The sequence below is a fragment of the Coptis chinensis genome, chromosome 7 (genome assembly GCF_015680905.1).
Source record: "Coptis chinensis isolate HL-2020 chromosome 7, ASM1568090v1, whole genome shotgun sequence".
Taxonomy (NCBI): domain Eukaryota; kingdom Viridiplantae; phylum Streptophyta; class Magnoliopsida; order Ranunculales; family Ranunculaceae; genus Coptis; species Coptis chinensis.
Genome location: NC_141462.1, coordinates 82,979,820 through 83,001,134, shown reverse-complemented (window position 1 = coordinate 83,001,134; position 21,315 = coordinate 82,979,820). Strand labels below are relative to the sequence as shown.

Here is a 21,315-nt window from a genome sequence, read left to right as displayed (position 1 = left end):
GGAAAAGGACAAACATAAGCATGAGGGAGTTCTATGCTTTCAGGTTGCAAATGAGACTACAAGAAGGAAAAACAATTGTTCTTGGTGGACGCTTGAAACAACAACTTATTGTTGATTCTTACTGTGCTGTAGAACAGATTAGAGTTGATTGGGTTAGAAATAACCCGTGAGGACTATTCGTCTTGAGCTTTATCAAGGATTAGTTGATGCAAAGATTTCTTTCGGAGATTCAAAACCAGGTTTTGTTGGAAGGCGAATAGTTTTACCATCTTCTTTCACCGGAGGTCCACGTTATATGCTGCAAAACTACCAAGACGCTATTGCGATTTGTCGATGGGCTGGATCTCCTGATCTATTCATAACTTTTACTTGCAATCCTAAATGGCCTGAAGTTCAAAAATGTATTGACAAGATTGCTCCTGGATATTCACACGTCGATTTCCCTGAAATTGTCTCTAGAGTTTTTGAGATCAAGCTGCATGAACTTATGGCCGGATTTGCAAAAACGTAAAAGGTTCGGAAAAGCTTGGGCGGGGTAAGTAATTTACTAATTCAATTGTTTTTATAACTTATTCTTTCGTAATTTTTAACTTTTTAGTTCATTTGTAGACTTTATGACTATCATATTGCTAAGAAAAAAATATCTCCCCCTTCAAATATATAATTAATCTATAAATAAATGCTGAATATAGAAAAAAAAAATGCCTAAATGATCCAAACAAGAAAGCAGTCTATGATAACACGCTGTAATATAGACAGGCACATACCTATCTTTGAGATCTTGAAATATACATGAATGATACGAGTTTTGTCGGCTCCGTAGTATACTATATGCTGCATAGAAATTTTAGGTAGTCGCCTTCAATAGCATCATAGACTAAGCCAGGACCTACAACCTTTACAGGATCAATATTTCCACCACCATAACCCAATTCAGCATCTGGGTTAGTTGTTGGATTTAGGGGGAAACCTACAAACAATAAGAAACATAAGTTACCTCGATGTGTGCTTCAAATGTAAAAGTTGGGACCAAACCCAAAATTTAATCAATTTATCTCCATTCCCTACTATACACTTATTAGCTGAGGTACATTGACATGTGTATGCGTATCAGTATCCAACACAGCGAAATACTAAAAATTGAGGTATATCACATACAATATATCCGTGTGTCATGTCCGACGCAATTTTATTTTCAAAATATGGTGTGTCCATGTTACTTAGCTAATTAGTGTGACTAAAATCTCAAAATTGCAAGTGTAATAACATGCATTAGGATGCGCCATGTCAAAATTACTCCAACAAATCGAACTATGCTTGACACATGTGTAGCTCCATCTACTGAAGCTTTGGATGACCAAAAATCAGACACCTTTGCTCTCATGTGATTGTCAAGAAGGATGTTGCTGCTTTTCAGATCCCTATGGATAATGGTTGGAACACACCACCTCGTATGCAAGTACTCAATCCACAAACAATTTTGAGGGTTGCAAGAGTTACATAGACCTCTCTATATGGTTATACTGCAGAGTTGATGCAAACCAATTAGACTTTTACTTGCTCCTTTGACCGGAAAAAGAAAAATGGTATAGTAAAGTATTATTATGATACGAACCTTTTGCTGCATCTTCAGCAATCTGAAGACGCTTGATCCAACTGATACTTCTCTCCCGTGCCAAGGGTCCTCTGAATACAAATAATCATTAGACCATAGAAATAAGATGACAGTTTTCAGAGATAGGACACACTCACTATATAGATGCTCCTTGAGAGTTCCATTGTGCATATAGTCATAAACAAGGATACTTTTTCCTTCTTCTTGGCAGTAGCCAAGGAATTAGACCAGATTTCTATGATGTATTCTTGAGAGTAGAGACACCTAAATATATTATAGCAATGATCAAGATCTGACGGCATACAAAGACAAATTTTTTAGTTTCCATATAAAGAAAATAAACATCCTTTTTCACTATAGTTTTAATAACATAAGTAATTGAACTGTTGGTAAACTGTCCAGATAACAGTACAGTTAGAAAAACATTTTAAACAGTTTTCTATCAAAAGTATATATCCAATATACTCGATAAAAGGATCATGATTTGACCACGACATACTAGCCTTCATAGATTATGACATACCAAAAGTAGTGTACAAACTTAACAAATGCCAATTTACATGTCTTCTAGCTCTATCTTCATGTTGTACCTTGCTCCCTTCACTCCCTGGAAAAGATTAATAGTTTATCAAATTTGACGTACAAATACCGCAGTCAAAGCACTTGAAATTTTTTAATACACCTTAACTGATAATAACTTAGCTCTATCATTGCCTTAGTGTAATAACTATAAAGTTTATTAACAATGAAGTACACAAGGACACCACCATCTTTACAAAGTCCACACTCCCAGCCAAGGAACCGTACCTATATAAAAATCAAATAAAATAGTCAATAGATTGAACACTAGAATAACAAAAAAACAACTCTTGGATACAAAATCAATCTTCAGAATAAAAAAACTGAGCTGCTTCTTTCGTCAAGGTTGAATATTCTCTGATTTACAGAGCACAAAAGAATATACAGAGACAGCGAGTGACCATGATCCATTCTGTTCAGATTGATGCTGGCTTTTGTTTATATAGCAAATAAAGAGTAGGAGGGTTAGCACACTACTACCAGCATCCAGCTGAAATCCAACATGACTTCCGACACAAATGTTTTAGGGTTTAGACTACACCACCATTCTGCACTAACCAGAGCTTTACCTCACTCTGACCTCTCATACATAGAACCAACAAGAGTTATATTCTTAATCCACGTGCATGGGGTACCTAAGAATAGAGGTCGATTAGGAAACAAGTGCCGATGCAATCTCTAAAGGAATAGGACGAGTCCACCTTTTTTGTCTTACAGCCCCAGCACTGTACTGAAGTTGCGTAACACCAGCCATGTACCCCTGTTATTTCTTAGATTCCTTTCGACATACTTCAAATAATTGTCAAAACTCATAAGTGCAACAGAAAAGCTACCCCTTCAATAGGGAATGAATAGAAAATTCTAAAATGCTGAGAATCAATCGAAAACATAAGAAATTAAAATGAATAATTAATCATTTTGAAACTAATATACCAAAAGGAACAAATCCCGATCAAAGAGTGGTGAAGTGGTCTACTTCTTAGTTTATTTCCATTGCTACATTGGTTTGCAACTTTTTACATAACATCGTAAAACAATTTGTTGCAAAGTCTTTATATTTACTATTAACTTTTAGTAAATATTATATTATTAAAGTATGAAAATCTGATACTAACTTCCAATTAATTGCAGCTCTCTACACAATAGAGTTCCAAAGAGAGGATTGCCCCATGCTCATATTTTGCTGTTTTGGAAAATTCAGCAAAGCCTTCCACCCCTTCACAAGTCAACGAGTTATATCTGCCGAATTGCCTCGACCACTGGCGACAAAGTTGCATATAATGCAGTTGTGGAATTCATGATTCACGGTCCATGTGGCCAGTCTAAACCAGATTCTCCTTGCATGGTAAAAACTGATGATGGGAATCAAAAATGTTCTAGGCACTATCCGAAACCATTCTGTAGCGAGACAACGATTGATGAAAATGACTTCACAGTCTATATGAGGAGAGACAATGGTCGAACTGCAAAAAAAGACGGAATAACTCTTGATAACAAATGGGTCATTCCACACAATGTGGACTTGATTGTGAAGTTCCAAGCCCACATAAATGTTGAACACTGCAACAAAGCAAGGTCAATCAAGTACCTATTCAAGTATATTAACAAGGGAAAGGATAGAGCATCTGCAATGATTGTTGAGAATGTAGTGACTGACAATAACAAGATGGGAACAAATTGTCAGGGATGTTGATGAAATATCAAACTTCTTAGACTGTCGATTTCTTTCTTCTTCTGAAGGAGTTTGGAGGCTTTTAAATTTTGATATACAGTACAGAAATCCGAGTGTCGAGCGGCTGCCATTCCATCTTGAAGGTCAGAATATTGTATACTACAGCGAGAAAGATGATCCAAAAGTAGTAGTGCGTCGAGAAAAAGCGTCCAAAACAAAGTTTACAGAATGGTTCAAGGCAAATGAAGAGTATGAATTAGCCAGGACACTTACATATGTTGATTTCCCAACTAAATTTGTTTGGAAAAAAAAGTATAATAAGTGGACTCTACGAAAACGAGGAATATCAGTTGGACGAGTTTACTACGCACATCCTACATCAGGTGAAAGGTTCTACTTAAGAATGTTGCTTAATATTGTTAAAGGACCTATGAGTTATGAAGATATTCGTACAGTTAATGGAACCCCACATCCAACTTTTAAAGCAGCGTGTCAGGTAATCTTTCAACTATTTCAATTGTCCATCTACTACTAACAGCTTTTTTGTGATATAGTAAGTAACATATATAATAAGTAACATATTAAGCAGTATCCCTCTCGACCATTATTATATTCCAATAAAAGTCTAACATTATTATTAAAGTTATATGTCATTTGACAACAAAATATATATTACAATAGGTACTTAATGATATCTCCTATTCTCATAGCACTAACTCAATCAAGTGCACTTCAACTTTTATCATAGCAGAAATACAACAATACAATTTCAAAATATTTTATACTCACAAGAGAGGACATTAGTCCATAATCTTTCATTGCCTGAGATGTGGCATTCCTGAAGAGTCTACTTTAAGTCCTGTTAATTTATTTCTTAATATCAAGTTTTTCATTTTATATTATATCATTTTTGGATTACAGGCATACGGTTTGCTAGAGGACGACAGTGAATGGAATGATGCTATGAAGCAAGCAAGCGAGTGGGCAAATCCAGCTTCTTTAAGAGAACTTTTTGTCACTTTAATCTTGCTGTGTGGGTTACATCTCCAGAAATACTTTTTGAAAATCATCGAGAAAAAGCCTTGGTGAAGATATTTTGTTTAGCTTCTGAAAAAACCAACCACAACCAAAGTCTCCAGCTAAGTGATGACCAGATAAAGAATGATACTCTTTGCGAGATTGAGAATATCATGGTTCGTAGGGGGAAAACACTTACAGATATTGAAGGTTTTCCTAAATTCAATATTTCTTCACAAGCATCCTATGGTAACAAATTGATTCTTTGAAGAATTGGATTACAACTGCTTAGAGTTGCACAACGAACATATCAAACTCTATAACGGTCTCAACAATGAACAGAAAAATGTTTACAACTGTGTAACTAATGCAGTTGAGACGCAATCTGGAGGTGTTTTTTTTGTCTACGGAAGTGGGGGAACTGGGAAAACATATCTCTACAAGACTATCATTTCAAAACTCCGTTCTGAAAGTAAAATTGTTCTTGCAGTTGCTTCTTCGGGAATAGCATCACTTCTTTTACCAGGTGGACGAACAGCACATTCAAGGTTTAAAATTATGATACCTACAGATGAGACCACAAGTTGTGATATTTCTCATGGTTCAAAACTACACAAGCTTATTTCAAAAGCTGACCTTATTGTGTGGGACGAAGCTCCAATGACTCATAGGCACGGCTTTGAGGCCGTTGACCGTACTCTGAAAGACTTATTGAAACCAGATACTAGAGATTTTGGTGGAAAGACATTTCTCATGGGTGGAGATTTCAGACAAATTTTGCCAGTCATACCAAGAGGTAAAAGAATTGATGTTGTTAAAGCTTCGATTAACAAATCAAAACTTTGGAAAAAGCGCCAAGTTTTTCACTTGAGTGAAAACATGAGACTCAAGAGTGGCGTGATGGACTATGACACTATTAGTTCTCGTAGATGAGTTTAGCAAATGGGTTCTAGATTTAGGAGATGGGAACCTACCGCAAAGGCGATGAACGAAGAAATAGAGCCGACTTGGATCAAAATACGATGACTTACTCATTTCAGAAAGTGACAACTCGGTTGAAGATATCATCGACACCATTTATCCGTGTTGGTGAATAAGTATACAGAAGTTAAGTACTTGAAAGAGAGGAGTATTCTAGCACCCGAAGAATGACACGGTGAAGCGAAATAAATTCTGCGGTTGTTTCAAAAATTCCTGGAGATTTAAAAAGCTACTTAAGTCTGGGACTCTCTATGTCCAATCCCAGAAAGTCGCATGAGAACAAGATGTTACGTATCCAACAGAATTTTTAAACGACTTGGAATTTTCGAATTACCAAACCACAATCGAAGCTTAAGCGTGGAGTCCCTATTATCTTTGATCACGAAAACATGAATCAAAGTGAAGGACTGTGTAATGGTACTAGACTCCACGGTGACAAATATTGCTCCAAAAGTCATAGAAGCAACAATTATTACCGGAACAAAGATAGGAGAACCGGTTTTATTCCCGAATGATTATGTCTCCAAGTGACACAAAATGGCCTTTCGTCTTGGGGGAGGAAACAGTTTCTGTCAAAGTTTGTTTCGCTATGACTATAAACAAAAGTCAAGGTCGGACTTTTGATAAGGTTGGTGTTTATTTACCAAGACCAATCTTCACACATGGCCCGATTATATGTTCTTTGTCATGAACCACCTCAAGAAAGGGATTGAAATTCTAATAAAAAGGACGGAAATGAACCCGGGGGCACAAAAAGAACATCGTGTATAAAGAAGTTTTCAATTCAATATGAACATATCAACTCAAGGTATGTCCTAATATAGCTATTTTACATTCAAGATGAATCACATACAAGATTAAAATAAAAACAAGTTAAATAAATATATATTAATTTCTTGCATAATACAATGGCATGGCAAAAGATCTCACAGGGAATTAGATTGATTGTCTCTTACGTAGGTTTAGGATACAATTTGTAAAAAGTGTTTACTTTAATCTAAACAGGTCTTGGCGTTGGATATGGTGGTGCTGCAAGCAGCGATCATCTAGGTGAAGTTGTCTTGGCTTTTTGTGGTGGTTCCGGAAGGAATTATGTTCTTTTCGGAGCTAGAAGCTATAGAGAAAGGGTTGCAAGGATGTCAACTACATGGCTTTTGGAGAGTTGAAGTTAGTTCTAACTATTTGTTCAGAGAATATCGTAGTTTGAATAGTTAATTTTTCCAATCAATTATATTGTAAACCCTTATTGTAGCATTTGTATTATTATAACGATTTGTTATTTCAAGTTGGAAGCCAATGCCCTTGCTTAACAATTTAAGGAAATGGTAAAACTAATTTCTAAGATACATGGGACCACATAGAAGATATAAGTAAAGATGGAAAATGGATGTTACCTTGCGCTAAATTCGAAAACATTCTCTTCCTCAATAGTAGAACCCTCCCTTTGCCGTGGTAAATGTAATCTAATAGGTACCGGAAAAAAAAAAGAAGATGGAATGTAAATGAAATCAAGAAACCAAAATCGCTGACAATGTATCATGCTCTCTCCCGATAAGGTCATGTCACTATCTACAATGAAAACAGACCTTCCGAGAAAAGTGTTGCCCTACCGCAAGGAACTGAAAACCCTAACTCATGGTGGTCTTAACCGATACAAGATGCATATGAATTTTTGCAAGTGCATATGACGCAGCAGCCAGCGGGATGGCTTCAACTTCCTCATCATTGACCTACAAAGATGTACCACCACTAATTTAACTTCTACAAAGTGCATATGCCGCGCAGGCAAGATTAGTGGAACTTTTACACTTCTTTTCTTGAACGTAATGATTGAATTCTGCTCTAATTGAATTAATAACAAGCGATGATTACATAAGGTCGAACTCAACAACCTCCAAATTCTTATTCAATCGGCAAGAAACCAAAATGGTTCCACTACCTTTTGTTTTATTATTTTCTCCCTTTTCATGTTGCAAAGGATAAAAGCACAGTTCTAAAGCAAAGAGCAAGAAAACATTCTAATCAACTTACTTTTTATAGCTCGAAAGATAGTTAAGGACAGGGCCAGGTTATTATGGTTTCTAGATAATCAAAGAACTCAAAAGAGTATTTCAATAACATGACCAGGTACTCAACGGAGCCTTGCCCAATCCAATTTAGACATCAAGAACTGTGTTTTCAAGGTGCTATGCATATCCAAATAAAGAAACTTAAATTTAACTAGGTAATGAGACAAATTTCTAAACTAATCTACTTGGTTTTACCTTCCGTGTCTCGAATCTTGAATTTCCTCGCACCAGACAGGACCACAAGAGTTGGTCCAGTACGTCCCAAAGGTAGCAAACCACCATCATACACACATGCACAGTGCTCCCAAATGTTTACGAAATCTCGGATGCATACACTAGCTGACCACTTACATTCGCACCGGTAAGGACTAATGCACTCCTCGAACCACAGGCAATGGCTCAAAAATTTAGAATCACGGGACACAAACTCCTATGTTTGTCCAATCCACGGGTTCAATGATTTCTCAACTATACTAGATTAATGGTAAACCTTAAGTAATTACTAAGTAGAGTCTTTTCACACACTATGAGCAAAATATTAGTGTGCCATGTATTGACACACTCTTATTAGAGTAGCAACCCGACAAGTACATGAGGCAGATATCTGAGGCGTGAAAACCGACCCGAGTGACAAATTACCGAAGTTTTCACGTGTGGTCAAAATGATGGGTTCGCACAATTGCTCAATTTTAGTTACATTTACAAATGATAGTCCAAGTTTACCATCTTATACAAGGTTACCATATTTTTCCTTAATTCATAGCTCTGGCGACAAAAAATGATCTATCCTCCGATTGTAACCCGGCAAGAAGAACTACTCTTATTTGTCGAACGACCAAAATAGCGGGTCTAACGCAAAAAAACATTACACTCAATACAAGATATATCTCGTATATAAAGGGACTTCAGTGAACATCATATATATATCTTGTATATATATGATGCATCGATATTGTATTTAATGTGACATAATGTTGAGTTTGCGAAAATCGGTACTTACCGTTTTTTTGGCCTTCTTTATCTCACTCACTTGATTTTTTAATGTTTGTTTATTTTATAGCTCCGAAGATAGTTAAGGACGGGGCCAGTTATTATGGTTTCTAGATAATCAAAGAACTCAAAAAGAGTACTTCAATAACTTGACCGGTAACTAACCGAGCCTTGCCCAATCCAATTTAGACATCAAGAACTGTGTTTTCAAGGTGCTATGCATATCCAAATAAAGAAACTTAAATTTAACTAGGTAATGAGACAAATTTCTAAACTAATCTACTTGGTTTTACCTTCCGTGTCTCGAATCTTGAATTTCCACGGCACCGACAGGACCACAAGAGTTGGTCCAAGACGTCCCAAAGGTAGCAAACCACCATCATACACACATGCACAATTGCTCCCAAAGGTTTACTGAAAATATCGGATGCATACACTAGCTGACCACTTACATTCGCACCGGTAAGGACTAATGCACTCCTCAAACCACGAGCAATGGCTCAAAAAATTTAGAATCACGGGACACAACCTCCTATCTTTGTCCAATCCTCGGTTCAATGATTTCTCAAGTATAATAGATTAATGGTAAACCTTAAGTAATTACTAAGTAGAGTCTTTTCACACACTATGAGCAAAATATTAGTGTGCCATGTAGTGACACACTCTTATTAGAGTAGCAACCCGACAAGTACATGACGCCAGATATATCTGAGGCGTGAAAACCAACCGGAGTGACAAATTACCGAGTTTTCACGTGTGGTCAAAATGATAGGTTAAGCACAATTGCTCAATTTTAGTTACATTTACAGCGATAGTCCAAGTTTACCATCTTATACAAGGTTACCATATTTTTCCTTAATTCATAGCTCTGGCGACAAACAAATGATCTATCTTCGATTGTAACCCAAGCAAGAACTACTCTTTCATTTGTCGAACGCAGCCAAGTAGCGGGTCTAAGGCAAGAAACATTACACTCAATACAGATATATACTGTATATAAAGGGACTCGATGAACATCATATATATACTTGTATATATATATGATGCATCGATATTGTATTTAATGTGACATAATGTTGAGTTTGCGAAATCGGTACCTTATGTTTTTTTGCCGCTTCTTTATCTCGCTCACTTGATTTTTAATGTTTGTTTATTTTATAGCTCCGAAGATAGTTAAGGACAGGCCAGGTTATTATGGTTTCTAGATAATCAAAGAACTCAAAAGAGTACTTCAATAACTTGACCCGGTACTCAACCGAGCCTTGCCCAATCCAATTTAGACATCAAGAACGTGTGTTTTCAAGGTGCTATGCATATCCAAATAAAGAAACTTAAATTTAACTGGGTAATGAGACAAATTTCTAAACTAATCTACTTGGTTTTACCTTCCGTGTCTCGAGAATCTTGAATTTCCACGGCACCGACAGGACCACAAGAGTTGGTCCAAGACGTCCCAAAGGTAGCAAACCACCATCATACACACATGCACAGTGCTCCCAAAGGTTTACGAAATATCGGATGCATACACTAGCTGACCACTTACATTCGCACCGGTAAGGACTAATGCACTCCTCAAACCACGGGCAATGGCTCAAAAAATTTAGAATCACAGGACACAACCTCCTATCTTTGTCCAATCCACGGGTTCAATGATTTCTCAAGTATAATAGATTAATGGTAAACCTTAAGTAATTACTAAGTAGAGTCTTTTCACACACTATGAGCAAAATATTAGTGTGCCATGTAGTGACACACTCTTATTAGAGTAGCAACCGACAAGTACATGAGGCAGATATCTGAGGGCGTGAAAACCGACCGGTGACAAAATTCGAAGTTTTCACGTGTGGTCAAAATGATGGGTTAGCACAATTGCTCAATTTTAGTTACATTTACAGCGATAGTCCAAGTTTACCATCTTATACAAGGTTACCATATTTTTCCTTAATTCATAGCTCTGGCGACGAAGAAATGATCTATCCTCTGTTTGTAACCCAGCAGAAGAACTACTCTTATTTGTCGAATGTACCAAGTAGCGGGTCTAAGGCAAGAAACATTACACTCAATACAAAGATATACTGTATATAAAGGGACTTCGATGAACATCATATATATACTTGTATATATATGATGCATCGATATTGTATTTAATGTGACATAATGTTGAGTTTGCGAAATCGGTACTTTCTTGTTTTTTTTGCGGCTTCTTTATCTCGCTCACTTGATTTTTTTAATGTTTGTTTATTTTATCGAGTTACTCTAACCAATAACCTAGCTCTCTAATCGTAATAAATTTGTTCATCTTAAACAAGTTAGTCAACAATGCACATCACTCCCGTAAGTGAGTTTTTATTTAAATTTCTTATCGGTATTTGGAATTTTTAGCCCAATGCAATGCTAGAAAAGCCAAGGAATCCAACCCACCTGTCAACTTCAAGTGCAAAGATGAACCGATGACCATCCACCGTAAATCAAAGTCACATTTGTTAACGGAGTTGAGCAAGTTTTTGATCTTTGCCAACACATCTACACAGAGCATTAGATAGATGATTTTGGAGAAGGGCGATTTAGAGAGACCGAGCAAATGTATCGTGATAATAATGAGACTTGGCCTGTTATGATTCCCGAAGAAAAGATTAATCGAGCTTTCCTCAAATCATAATTGTTAGGCACTTATTTGTTACATAGGGCTTAGGCATCAATTCAGGTATCCGGTCCGGTTGGTTGTAATACAATTTACTCTCATGTTCACATTATGTTTGAAATCGCGATAACCGATTAATTAAGCATAATTTATACTAATTGTTCGGTTCGGTGTTGGCCCTTTTATTTTGGACATAATGTTTTTATAATCGGTTCTAAGTCTTTTACTATGCCTTGGAATGATTTCTTTAGGTATTACAATTGTAAGTCAGTCCTAAATTACAATTGAATCGTGAGTTTTTCCAGATATCTATCATTGAGTTTTCAGGATATCTATCGCCGGTTCTTAGACAATTAGAAGTCTTAAACAATTAAAACTCTAAAACTAACACAACACTTCACAGTCTTAGAAGTATTAGAACTCTATTACTACCTACGGATGTTTATCCAAAAACAACTATAAATCACAACCAAAACCATACTCCACTAATCTACAAAGCTTCTCTCCTCAAATTAACAAAGGTATTATTAGAAAAACAAGAACTATAAATATAAATCCTAACGATTAATCAAAATATTTTGACAGGTTTCTAAATTCTTCTATTGTATATTGCGGGTTATTCTATAATTCAAGTTAAGCAATCATACAGTACAACATATTCCTCTAATTAACAAAATTTATAAAGTAACATGTTCCTCTTTTGTTTCTTCAACTTTTGTTTATGTAACTTCTATGTAACTTTTTTATTTAGGATAACATATGTAACTTATTTTAAATTTCTAATAGACTTTGTATCATACCTAGATTTAATTACACGCCACTGACCACAATTGCAAGTGTAGATTGTAGTAAAAATAATATCTCATAACTAGAAAATAACATCGAATTAAGTAATCCTTTGGGAGAGACACACTTGCTACCTCCCCACGGGGCCTTAAAGTGCCCCCTGCAATGTGCTCTCAAACTGCCAATAAAGGATAGGTGAGAATAGTATCAAATTAAGCCCTATAACTTTCTTACCCTCGGAAGAGGAACCAGGATCCCTGGTCCATTGTCCACTATAACGCCGATCACTTTTCTGCCATTGCTTGCTGCCAATGAGGTATAATGGATGCCTCACAATCACCATTGCTACTTTTACATTTGCATTGTTTAGAGTATTTGTGCTCACAAGCCGTCGATGCGGTGACTATTGTCTTACTATATTAAAAGCATTAGTTGGATTTTGTAGTCATGTTGTTATTGTGGTTTTTCTATTTTGCCCTATTGTGCCATCATTTTTGTTTTTACCGATGCCTCAAAATGTAGTTTATAGACTTCCAGGTAACCTCCCTACTCGGGCCAAACACCTTGACCATAACATTTGTTTGACTACTCTAAGTGGTCATTTTTGAGTTACTTGGCTATATCACAAGAGATAAAAAAATGACTAGACCGCCTAGAGGTCGCCTAGACCCCTTAATCGATCGACCTAGACCCGTCGAATCGGTCCACAAATTTTTAAATGATTTGGGCATAGGCAAGTCGGTTGGACACCGCTAAGCCAAAGAGACCACCTAGACCAATTTTAAGAACGGTGACCTTAGTAGTTTGCGTCCACTCTTACAAACCGTGTGTGTAGGCGTAAAAAGAAATATCAAATTAAGGCCCAATCGAGCGTGTCGGATCCAGGTTGTAATATGACAATTTGTAAAAAGCTTACTAGCTTCGGCTTCAAAACAAAACCGTGAAACACATATAAATACCGTGTTAGAACCGATCAGATTTGGGTGGCACATCAGATCAGAGTCTTTGAAGGTACATCGGGTGTAAAGGAGTCACATCAATCCCATTTGCAGTTAAAGCGGTGAGTTTTATCACAAGACTGTGGCAAACAAGACCGCATCAGGTTCGATTCATTCTTATTTGGGTAAACTCCTACTCCTGCCTTCCCCATACCTCTGCCAGCGATGATGATTCAAATATAATTAGCTTAATCTCTTACGGTGATGCGACCACTGCATCTCAATCCAGTTTGACTACTTTCCCTATGGTCAAAGGCTGTTTAACTCCTTAGCACAAGCACTAAACAATAATAATACCTTTTTGAACTGGACGTGAATCTTATGCCAGTCATCAAACTTCAAGATGGCGGTGCCCAAGTGTCTATTTGTGATTTATTACGCAATAATTTCTCAATCAATATATATTGATATTTTTTTGTTAAGGAACTAATTCACAATGTTATAATATTGTTTCGCAGGCATTACACTATGGAAAATAAATACCGCAGGGACTTGCCGAGCTCAACCAAAAAACAGACAAGTGTATAGTGAAAGCACGTGTCAGCAGATTGTGGTTCCCTTTTAATCCGTTGAACAGAAAACAAACTTTTGGAATAGACATGCTTCTCATTGATGAAAAGGTCAGAAATATACATTTAATTAATAATCACTTTTTTTTACTTAATAATTTAATTTTGTAATCATAGGGAGATCAAATCCATGCCAAGGTACAGGACAGCCTAAAAGATAAATTTAGAGAAAAACTGGAAGAGGGAAAAATTTATACTTTTGAGAAATTTGAAGTGGACAAAGAAGACAAGAGTTACCGATCCCTGATTTAACGCAAAATTTTGTTTACAAAAGCAACTATAGTAACTCCTACCAATGAAGATGACAAGAGTATTGAAAATTACAAGTTCACTTTTGTTGAATTCGAAAAATTCCTTGCAACAGAAGATGCCTCAGCATGTGACTTGAAAGGTATTTTATAAACTTATTATCTGTTGTATATTTTAATAATGCATATTCGAATGATCTAACAATATTTGTAATACAGATATCATAACAATTTTGAAAAAATTGGTAATAAAAAACCACAAGGTTTTAGAGAAATTACTTTGGTAGACGAAAGGTAAACATTAATTCATAAGTACACAATTTTTTCTTCTATTATTAAATTGTATTTGACAATTTGAGATAATTAACAGGGGTTATGAGAAGACCGTGGCTTTATGGGGAGAAATGTCTGATACAATTGCTAATATAAGCAATAAGGAAGAAAATGTTATTGTCATTCCTCGACATCCCTATTTCTCAAAAAGATTGGAAGTAAGTTTAAGCTTTAACATCATCTTTGTATTAGTTTCCAAAATAATTCTTATCATACTAAACTATTTCCAATTTAATAGTGCAATTCCAAGTATGTGTCTCATCAGCAACAAAGCTTTACATAAATTTGGATTTAAAATATGTTCATGAAATGAGAAAAAGGTAATTTATGATCAGTTTTATTTACAAAATTTTCAATTATTCATATTTTCTATAATGATTCTCTTTTTCAATTGTGAAGATTTGAAGACCCTGATAAAAAAAATTGGAATAGAAGAAACAGACAACGAAGAACCAATTTCATTAGAGGAAAAAATGAGCAAGGACAGGATAACAATAGAAGAACTCATAAGATATGGGATGGAACCAACAAATCAGGTTAGCCATTTACTATTACATTATTTGTCATATATTTTCAATATCATATGATTTATATAGTTAGTTTTGTAATCTATGACTTTTTACAGGGAAAGGTCTTCACATGCAGAGGAAAATTTGTTAAGTTGTTAGGGACCAACTGGTACTACGAAACTTGCGTTAAATGTACTATAAAACACGTTGATAGTGGTTCAGAACATACATGCACAGATTGTGGAGCCAAATATTTAAGACCAAAAAAAAGGTAAGTCTTCCAACAAATGTCTAATAAAAGGATATTGAGTACAAATATTCTAAATGTTTTAATTCTGAGATACCTTTTAAAACTACGGGTTGAGGATGAAACTGAAATGACTGCTTTCGTAGCTTTTGGTAACAAAGCAGAAGATATTGTGAAAGTACCAATTGCAAAAGTTCTTGATTTAGAGAAAAAGGCAAGTAAAGCATAAACACATTTAATTTTATTTCAATATTAAATTATTATTAACTATTTATTATATAATTTGCAGGGTCAAGATTTTGATGACATTCGAAAAGAACTTGAAAAAAATACTGGTAGTCATTGGATATTTCAAGTCAAACTCAATAAATATAGTATGCATGAAAAGTTTCCATCATTTACCATAACAAATATGGTATCTGAAGATAATAAAGATGTTGAATCAATGACAGAAAATGCAAAGGTATGTTCAAATTTTATTAGAATTCCTCTTCTGAATATTTTATTTACTATTTTTAAGAAAATAAATAACCAATATATTGTTATGTTAAAATGAAGCAGCAGATTTCCAAAGAAATTACTGAAGAAATTCGACCATCAAAGAAAGCTAAAAAAATAAAGAGTAAAGTGATGAAGACAAAAGAGAGTATCAAGCAAATGAAGAATCTTTTGGAGAGGAATAAATAATTCTCAGTAGTTGAATAATTGTTTTTCTTTTTATTAGGATTTTATCTTAATCATTAAGATATTATAATACATTCATTACTTTTTTGATAATAATGTCAGAGTCGAGATCATTATATAGAATGAAGATAATGCAGTTCAGACTCCGATCCCATTATGATAAGTAGCATACATCTTTGACAATAAAGATGTGTTATCTATCACACATAAACCTTGGAAAATTATGATATAAATATTCAATATCAAATAATCCAAAAAATAATCCAAACAATGCTCAAACAACATTTAGCTTTTTTATTGTTAAATCTATCTTTTACCAATTGATAACCTCTAATTTTGATATCTATCTAATTTAGATTAGTATTAATTAATAAGACTTCTAATCAAAGTGAAATATCTAATTTTGATATCTATCTAATTTAGATAAGTATTAATTAATAAAACTTCTAATCAAAGTACAAGTCCAACCAAAAATAAAAGCTACAAAGCAAAGGTACCAAGATTTTTTTTTTTTTTTTTTTTTCTTAATAATTATTATTGTACTAAGATTATAGTATTATAAGATTATAATTTTCTATCAATAGCTACTAAGATTATTTAAAATACTGCAGGTAAACCACATGGATACCATAGATGTGGACGCAACTAATTGCTTGGATCAATAAATGCTGGAATGATGATTAGTGAAACATTAAATGATCGTGGAATACAATTGAGCAAAATAGACTCTGTTACTACAAGAAAAACCGTAGAATACTATTTCTTATGAAGACTACATGGGATTGATGATAAGGTAAGTTTTTATAAGAAACTAGCATTTTTCCTATATTTCCTAATGAATGCATCCTTTTCAGGTTTGATGCTTCCTTAACAATGGGAACTGGATGGGCTGCTGGGGGAGCATAGTAGGGAACAGTGGAGACAAATGAGTAGGGCAGCAGCTAGGACGTTTAGAGTTACAAATGCTAAAGAAGTAGAAACGTAAGCACCCGAAGTGGTAGTAAAGCTAAGCCGGGCAGATTAGGAGGAACAAAATTTGCTTTTGAGGAGTCATTGGAGGTCATTACGGCTTTTAATGAACCAAGATGTAAATGGGCACCGAAGCCCTCAAAAACTCCATTCAATATTTAGTTTCAATAATTTTAATCTTTTTAGATGCGTGAGTAGAGACTTTAATAGGGGCGCTACTCTGGCCGACCGGGCTAACCATCAACTAGGGAGAGATGATCTTTCAAAGTGTATGCTTGAAGTGAGTCTAATTTATAGGATTAACTATTATTACACCTTAATTAGATGATGAGCTATAATAACTTAAGAATCAAGCTGCAATTAAAACGTTTTATAGTTTATAGACATATCAACAAAGATAAAGAAACTCCACTAATTAACCGTAATTGCTCATCTTTTTTAACCCATGCGTCGTTCCATCCATGAACGAAATCCAACAAGAGAACAACTTGAACAAGCAAAAACATTCCTGAGCCAAATTTCGATCCCGATTCTGCATTTATAGAAACTAACAGTAAGCCACAATCCAAGCAATATAACATACTTGAATACATACTCTAACTAAAGTGGTAACAGAAAAGTCAATTTGTAATAGAATATATATAAGAGAAATAGAGGTTGTCTCATGTAATTCCTGCCACAAGTTTTTAGTGTGCAACTTCTAACAAATGTTTGTTCTTATCGAAACTTACAATTCAAATGCTTGATTTAGTCTAACTCATTGTAAGGTCATTAGTGTGCAGTAGAACTTGGACATTATAAATTCAGAATATATATCCAATGATATTTACTTATCTTCATGTATAGTTCCTGTATAATTTATAATTTAGATATGCATAGAGAACACTAACATTTTCTTATGATGACACTGATGTTGTCTTCAAGAATCAAAAACCACTCTGAAGAATTTTGTACTCTACACATGAGAAACATTCCATACAAGATAAGTCAAGAAGTAAAGTTAAGAAATGCTATTTTGAAAGTAAAGTTAAGGGATGCTTTAAGAAGTGATATGCAATTCAAACTAAAAGAGGGTGCCCTGGTGGAGGTTGCACAGGTAAGATCACACGCCTTCTTGTCAAACCAGTATATTATCATATTTATGATGAATGCCATTTTGCAAGACAATCCTCCATTTACACGCCGCAATCGCGATTGCACCGAAGTTGAACGGAAGCAAGACTAGGGCCTCACCTGTACAAATATCAAGTGCCTCATCCCCAATTCAACGACTTTGAATATACATATGAAAATGCATACGACACACTTAGACTCAATTAGGTTGGATGTATCTATGTACATAAGTACCATTCCCCGTGGTCGGGTGAACCCAAGGAGCTCTTTACTATAGCTAGCATGTTTATGTTTCTTATATGTTTAGAATTTTTGTGATTGTGATTCATAAGTCTTAAGTAGAGCATGCATTGAGCCGTAAAGACAATTCCTATTTCAGATATTGATGGGACTAGGATTTCAATTTTTCCAAAAACATTTCATCCGGGAGTGCAATGTGTGAAGCTTGGTATAACTCTAGAACACCACCGTGTCCTTTTGATATCCTTCAAGTGTATTCTTAAATACCATCACTTTCCCCAGTTTATTTCTCACCACGAATTTGAAATACTTCCGATCCTCTCAGGAGCAAAGGAACGCCAGAAGCATTTTATAAATCAACGCTGAAAAAAGGTTCTTGCAGGCAAAAATGTGAATGATCAGAATAATTTGTTCTATTACAGGTTAGTCAACTTCCCTCAGCACATGGTTGTTCAACCAAGTAAGGTCAGATCCTCTTTTTCTCTTTTATCACCAACCTTCTTCACCATTAACAACTATATAATATTAGTGTGGTTACATAAACAACGAAGTTAACTCTTGATTAAGAGCATGGCATCTAAATCATTTTTGAAGACAGCAAATTCTATGTCTTGTCCTCGAATATTTGAGATTTTTTTTTATGAAAGTACAGAATCAGCATAATAGCTTATCAAGACTGGGTATGCCATCCAAGCACCCTTCCCAGAGATCAAGCATAGTGCCATGAAAGGGTGTCCGGGTGACTCGTTTTGTAGGAAAACAAGTTACGATCTATCATAGATTATTATTAGTCATAGACTTATATCCATAAAAAGATATAGTTATTGGTTTTAGCACTTTTCAAGGATAACCCAACAAAAAGAGAGTGAGAGTTTAATGCAAACCTTAAGGAGAAAATAGAGCGATGTTGGAACTAACAATTCCCCCAGTAGCAATTCGCGACATCCACTTGCCTAGAAAGCAATATCTACAAAAGCCCAAAGATCGGTTCACAAAAATACAAAGGAAATCTACAAGAGAGACAAAATTAGAAATAATCACTTCAAGGCTTAATTTCAATGCAAGTCATCTCCATGCCATACCTTACCAAACCAACATATCCAAGTTCCTCAAAACATAATTTTGTCATGTAAAACCAGTTTGATAACAGGTGATTGGCAACTCACTTGAAATAAGAATGAACAAAGGAATCATTTTGCTCGTGGTCGGGCGATAATCACATAGAGATTTCTGAATTGCCCTTTCAACCTTCGCACCTTGAGTAACATCATGATGTCAGACCGAGCTCAAGGAAAACGGTTAGAATAAAAGAAATAAACATATTACCCGCTAAAGATGGAGAACATGCAAATGTAATCCCAAAGACGTCACAAAACAAATGCTACCGATAGTCTACCACAATTGAATATGAAATCCTGTAATCTCAATTTCCACAACTATAAATGAAAAACAAATTTGACATATGTGAAGAGAAAAAAGAAAAAGCACTTACTGGCGATATAGGGACGATGTTAAGTCGGAATGAATTTTCCCTGAGAAAGGAGAATATCATAAAGAAATCCTTTTCGCAACAAAGAATCCTATATGACCTTTAAATACTGTGAGGAAGAGCTTACCTTGACATAATGAGCAATCTTAACACAATAAACAGGAAATTCAGTATAACATTTTAAGGCTCCTCCTGCTTTCCAAGTTTTAAGGACAAAGTCCAAAGAGTCACAAAGGGTACTTTCCAAATGATTTTACTGCATCTTTTGTATTTGACTTTTAACGTAATCAAAGGGCAGACCGGGCTTAAGAATCCCAAAACAGCACTTGCTCCTAGAGAAGCAAATGAAACAGAACAGTCAAAGAAACAAAAAGCGTTATGCATGAATATCAACTTGAAGTCAAGCAATTGTTTGACACCGTGTCTCAAGTAAGTAAGACTTTGTTTCAAATTTGCATGTAGTTATATTTCTTTGGTTTATGACCTGTTTTGTCAAGTTAAATTGTTGTACATTTACTACACTTGGTATTAAGGATATTGATTTGGAAGATGAATCTATAGATGTCGAGATACTTATACAATGAGCAAACCGGATGAAAATTTGATGATGTTTCTACGAGTTTGATAATCTTATCAAATGTGCAAAACGAAACTTGACCGAGTAATAAATTATTATTAGCGGACATATATTTTCTATTTATACTACCATACATTGAGAGTGAAATCCCACCTTCTCGGAAAGTTCACTTATCGGACAATCGATGCGCTTTTGGACCTCCGAAGTGCAATACGCTTAATGAATCGATCGGGATCTATCCCAATAGGAAACCGAAGAACAAAAGCAAAACAACCAAGGAAAATAAGAGCTGGAATAAATAAGTAGATATTCCATATACCATTTCAAATTCTTGAAAAAATGTTAGTTCCTTTATAAGTAGAACGGCTATTAAAAAGAAATTTGATCATAAGAATCATAAACAATCGAGGAAAAATGTATAATCGAACTTACTGCTGCCACCCGAAGCGGGCTTCACACAATCGCTACTCCTTCGGTGTGCCTTCAAGCCCAAGAATCACGATTACAAGCACTTACAAAGTGTCTTGCATAATCATATGTCCGAAGCTGGAATAATATTTATGAGTTAGAATCATTGATGCCCTACAAGCTTGAGTATAAGGAAACTAGATAGAGTAACACATTCATCCACATAACTCACGTTATGAAGAATAGATCTAAATGGAAGCATGAGATGCAAAGGAAAATTAGAGCAAGGAACTCTACGTTAAGGGCCTTCTGCCAATATAACTATATATTAGAAAACCAAGCATTGCATAGTTTAATATACTGAACTTTTCAATAGCTATTTAAGGACACAACTTTGGATATGGGGACAAATTATCTCTATAAAGTTTATAGATATTTTACATATTATATCTATATATGAACACATAAAATGAGATGCAATCTGCTATATAAGCACATATCTATGCCAAGTGGACACTTCTCACTTGGAACAAAAAGTTTATCCATGCAAAGGCATTTCTAATCAAAATTAGAGCATTGTC

At 35.1% G+C, this 21,315-nt stretch overlaps 2 protein-coding genes and 1 long non-coding RNA gene across 3 annotated transcripts; 2 read left to right on the top strand and 1 right to left on the bottom strand.

Annotated features, from left to right (window-relative positions):
• Nucleotides 1-555: 555 nt before the first annotated feature.
• Nucleotides 556-2,424, bottom strand: LOC147489400 (uncharacterized). The gene is made up of 5 exons (XR_015202813.1): nucleotides 2,370-2,424; nucleotides 2,139-2,222; nucleotides 1,753-1,879; nucleotides 1,616-1,684; nucleotides 556-970 (listed from the first exon to the last, which is right to left on the bottom strand). It is a non-coding gene; the product is annotated as an uncharacterized LOC147489400 (long non-coding RNA).
• Nucleotides 2,425-3,491: 1,067 nt separating this feature from the next.
• LOC147489399 (uncharacterized) lies at nucleotides 3,492-7,030 on the top strand. The gene is made up of 6 exons (XM_086574632.1): nucleotides 3,492-3,769; nucleotides 3,879-4,362; nucleotides 4,788-4,842; nucleotides 4,917-5,132; nucleotides 5,257-5,679; nucleotides 6,870-7,030. Exons 1-6 carry the CDS (start codon nucleotides 3,492-3,494, stop codon nucleotides 7,028-7,030), a joined length of 1,617 nt encoding a protein of 538 aa, XP_086430758.1.
• A 7,637-nt stretch (nucleotides 7,031-14,667) lies between these two features.
• Nucleotides 14,668-15,941, top strand: LOC147489398 (uncharacterized). The gene is made up of 6 exons (XM_086574631.1): nucleotides 14,668-14,818; nucleotides 14,898-15,034; nucleotides 15,124-15,278; nucleotides 15,348-15,468; nucleotides 15,544-15,717; nucleotides 15,816-15,941. The coding sequence occupies exons 2-6, from the start codon at nucleotides 14,972-14,974 to the stop codon at nucleotides 15,939-15,941; spliced, it is 639 nt and encodes a 212-aa protein (XP_086430757.1). The 5' UTR covers nucleotides 14,668-14,818; nucleotides 14,898-14,971.
• Nucleotides 15,942-21,315: the final 5,374 nt, after the last annotated feature.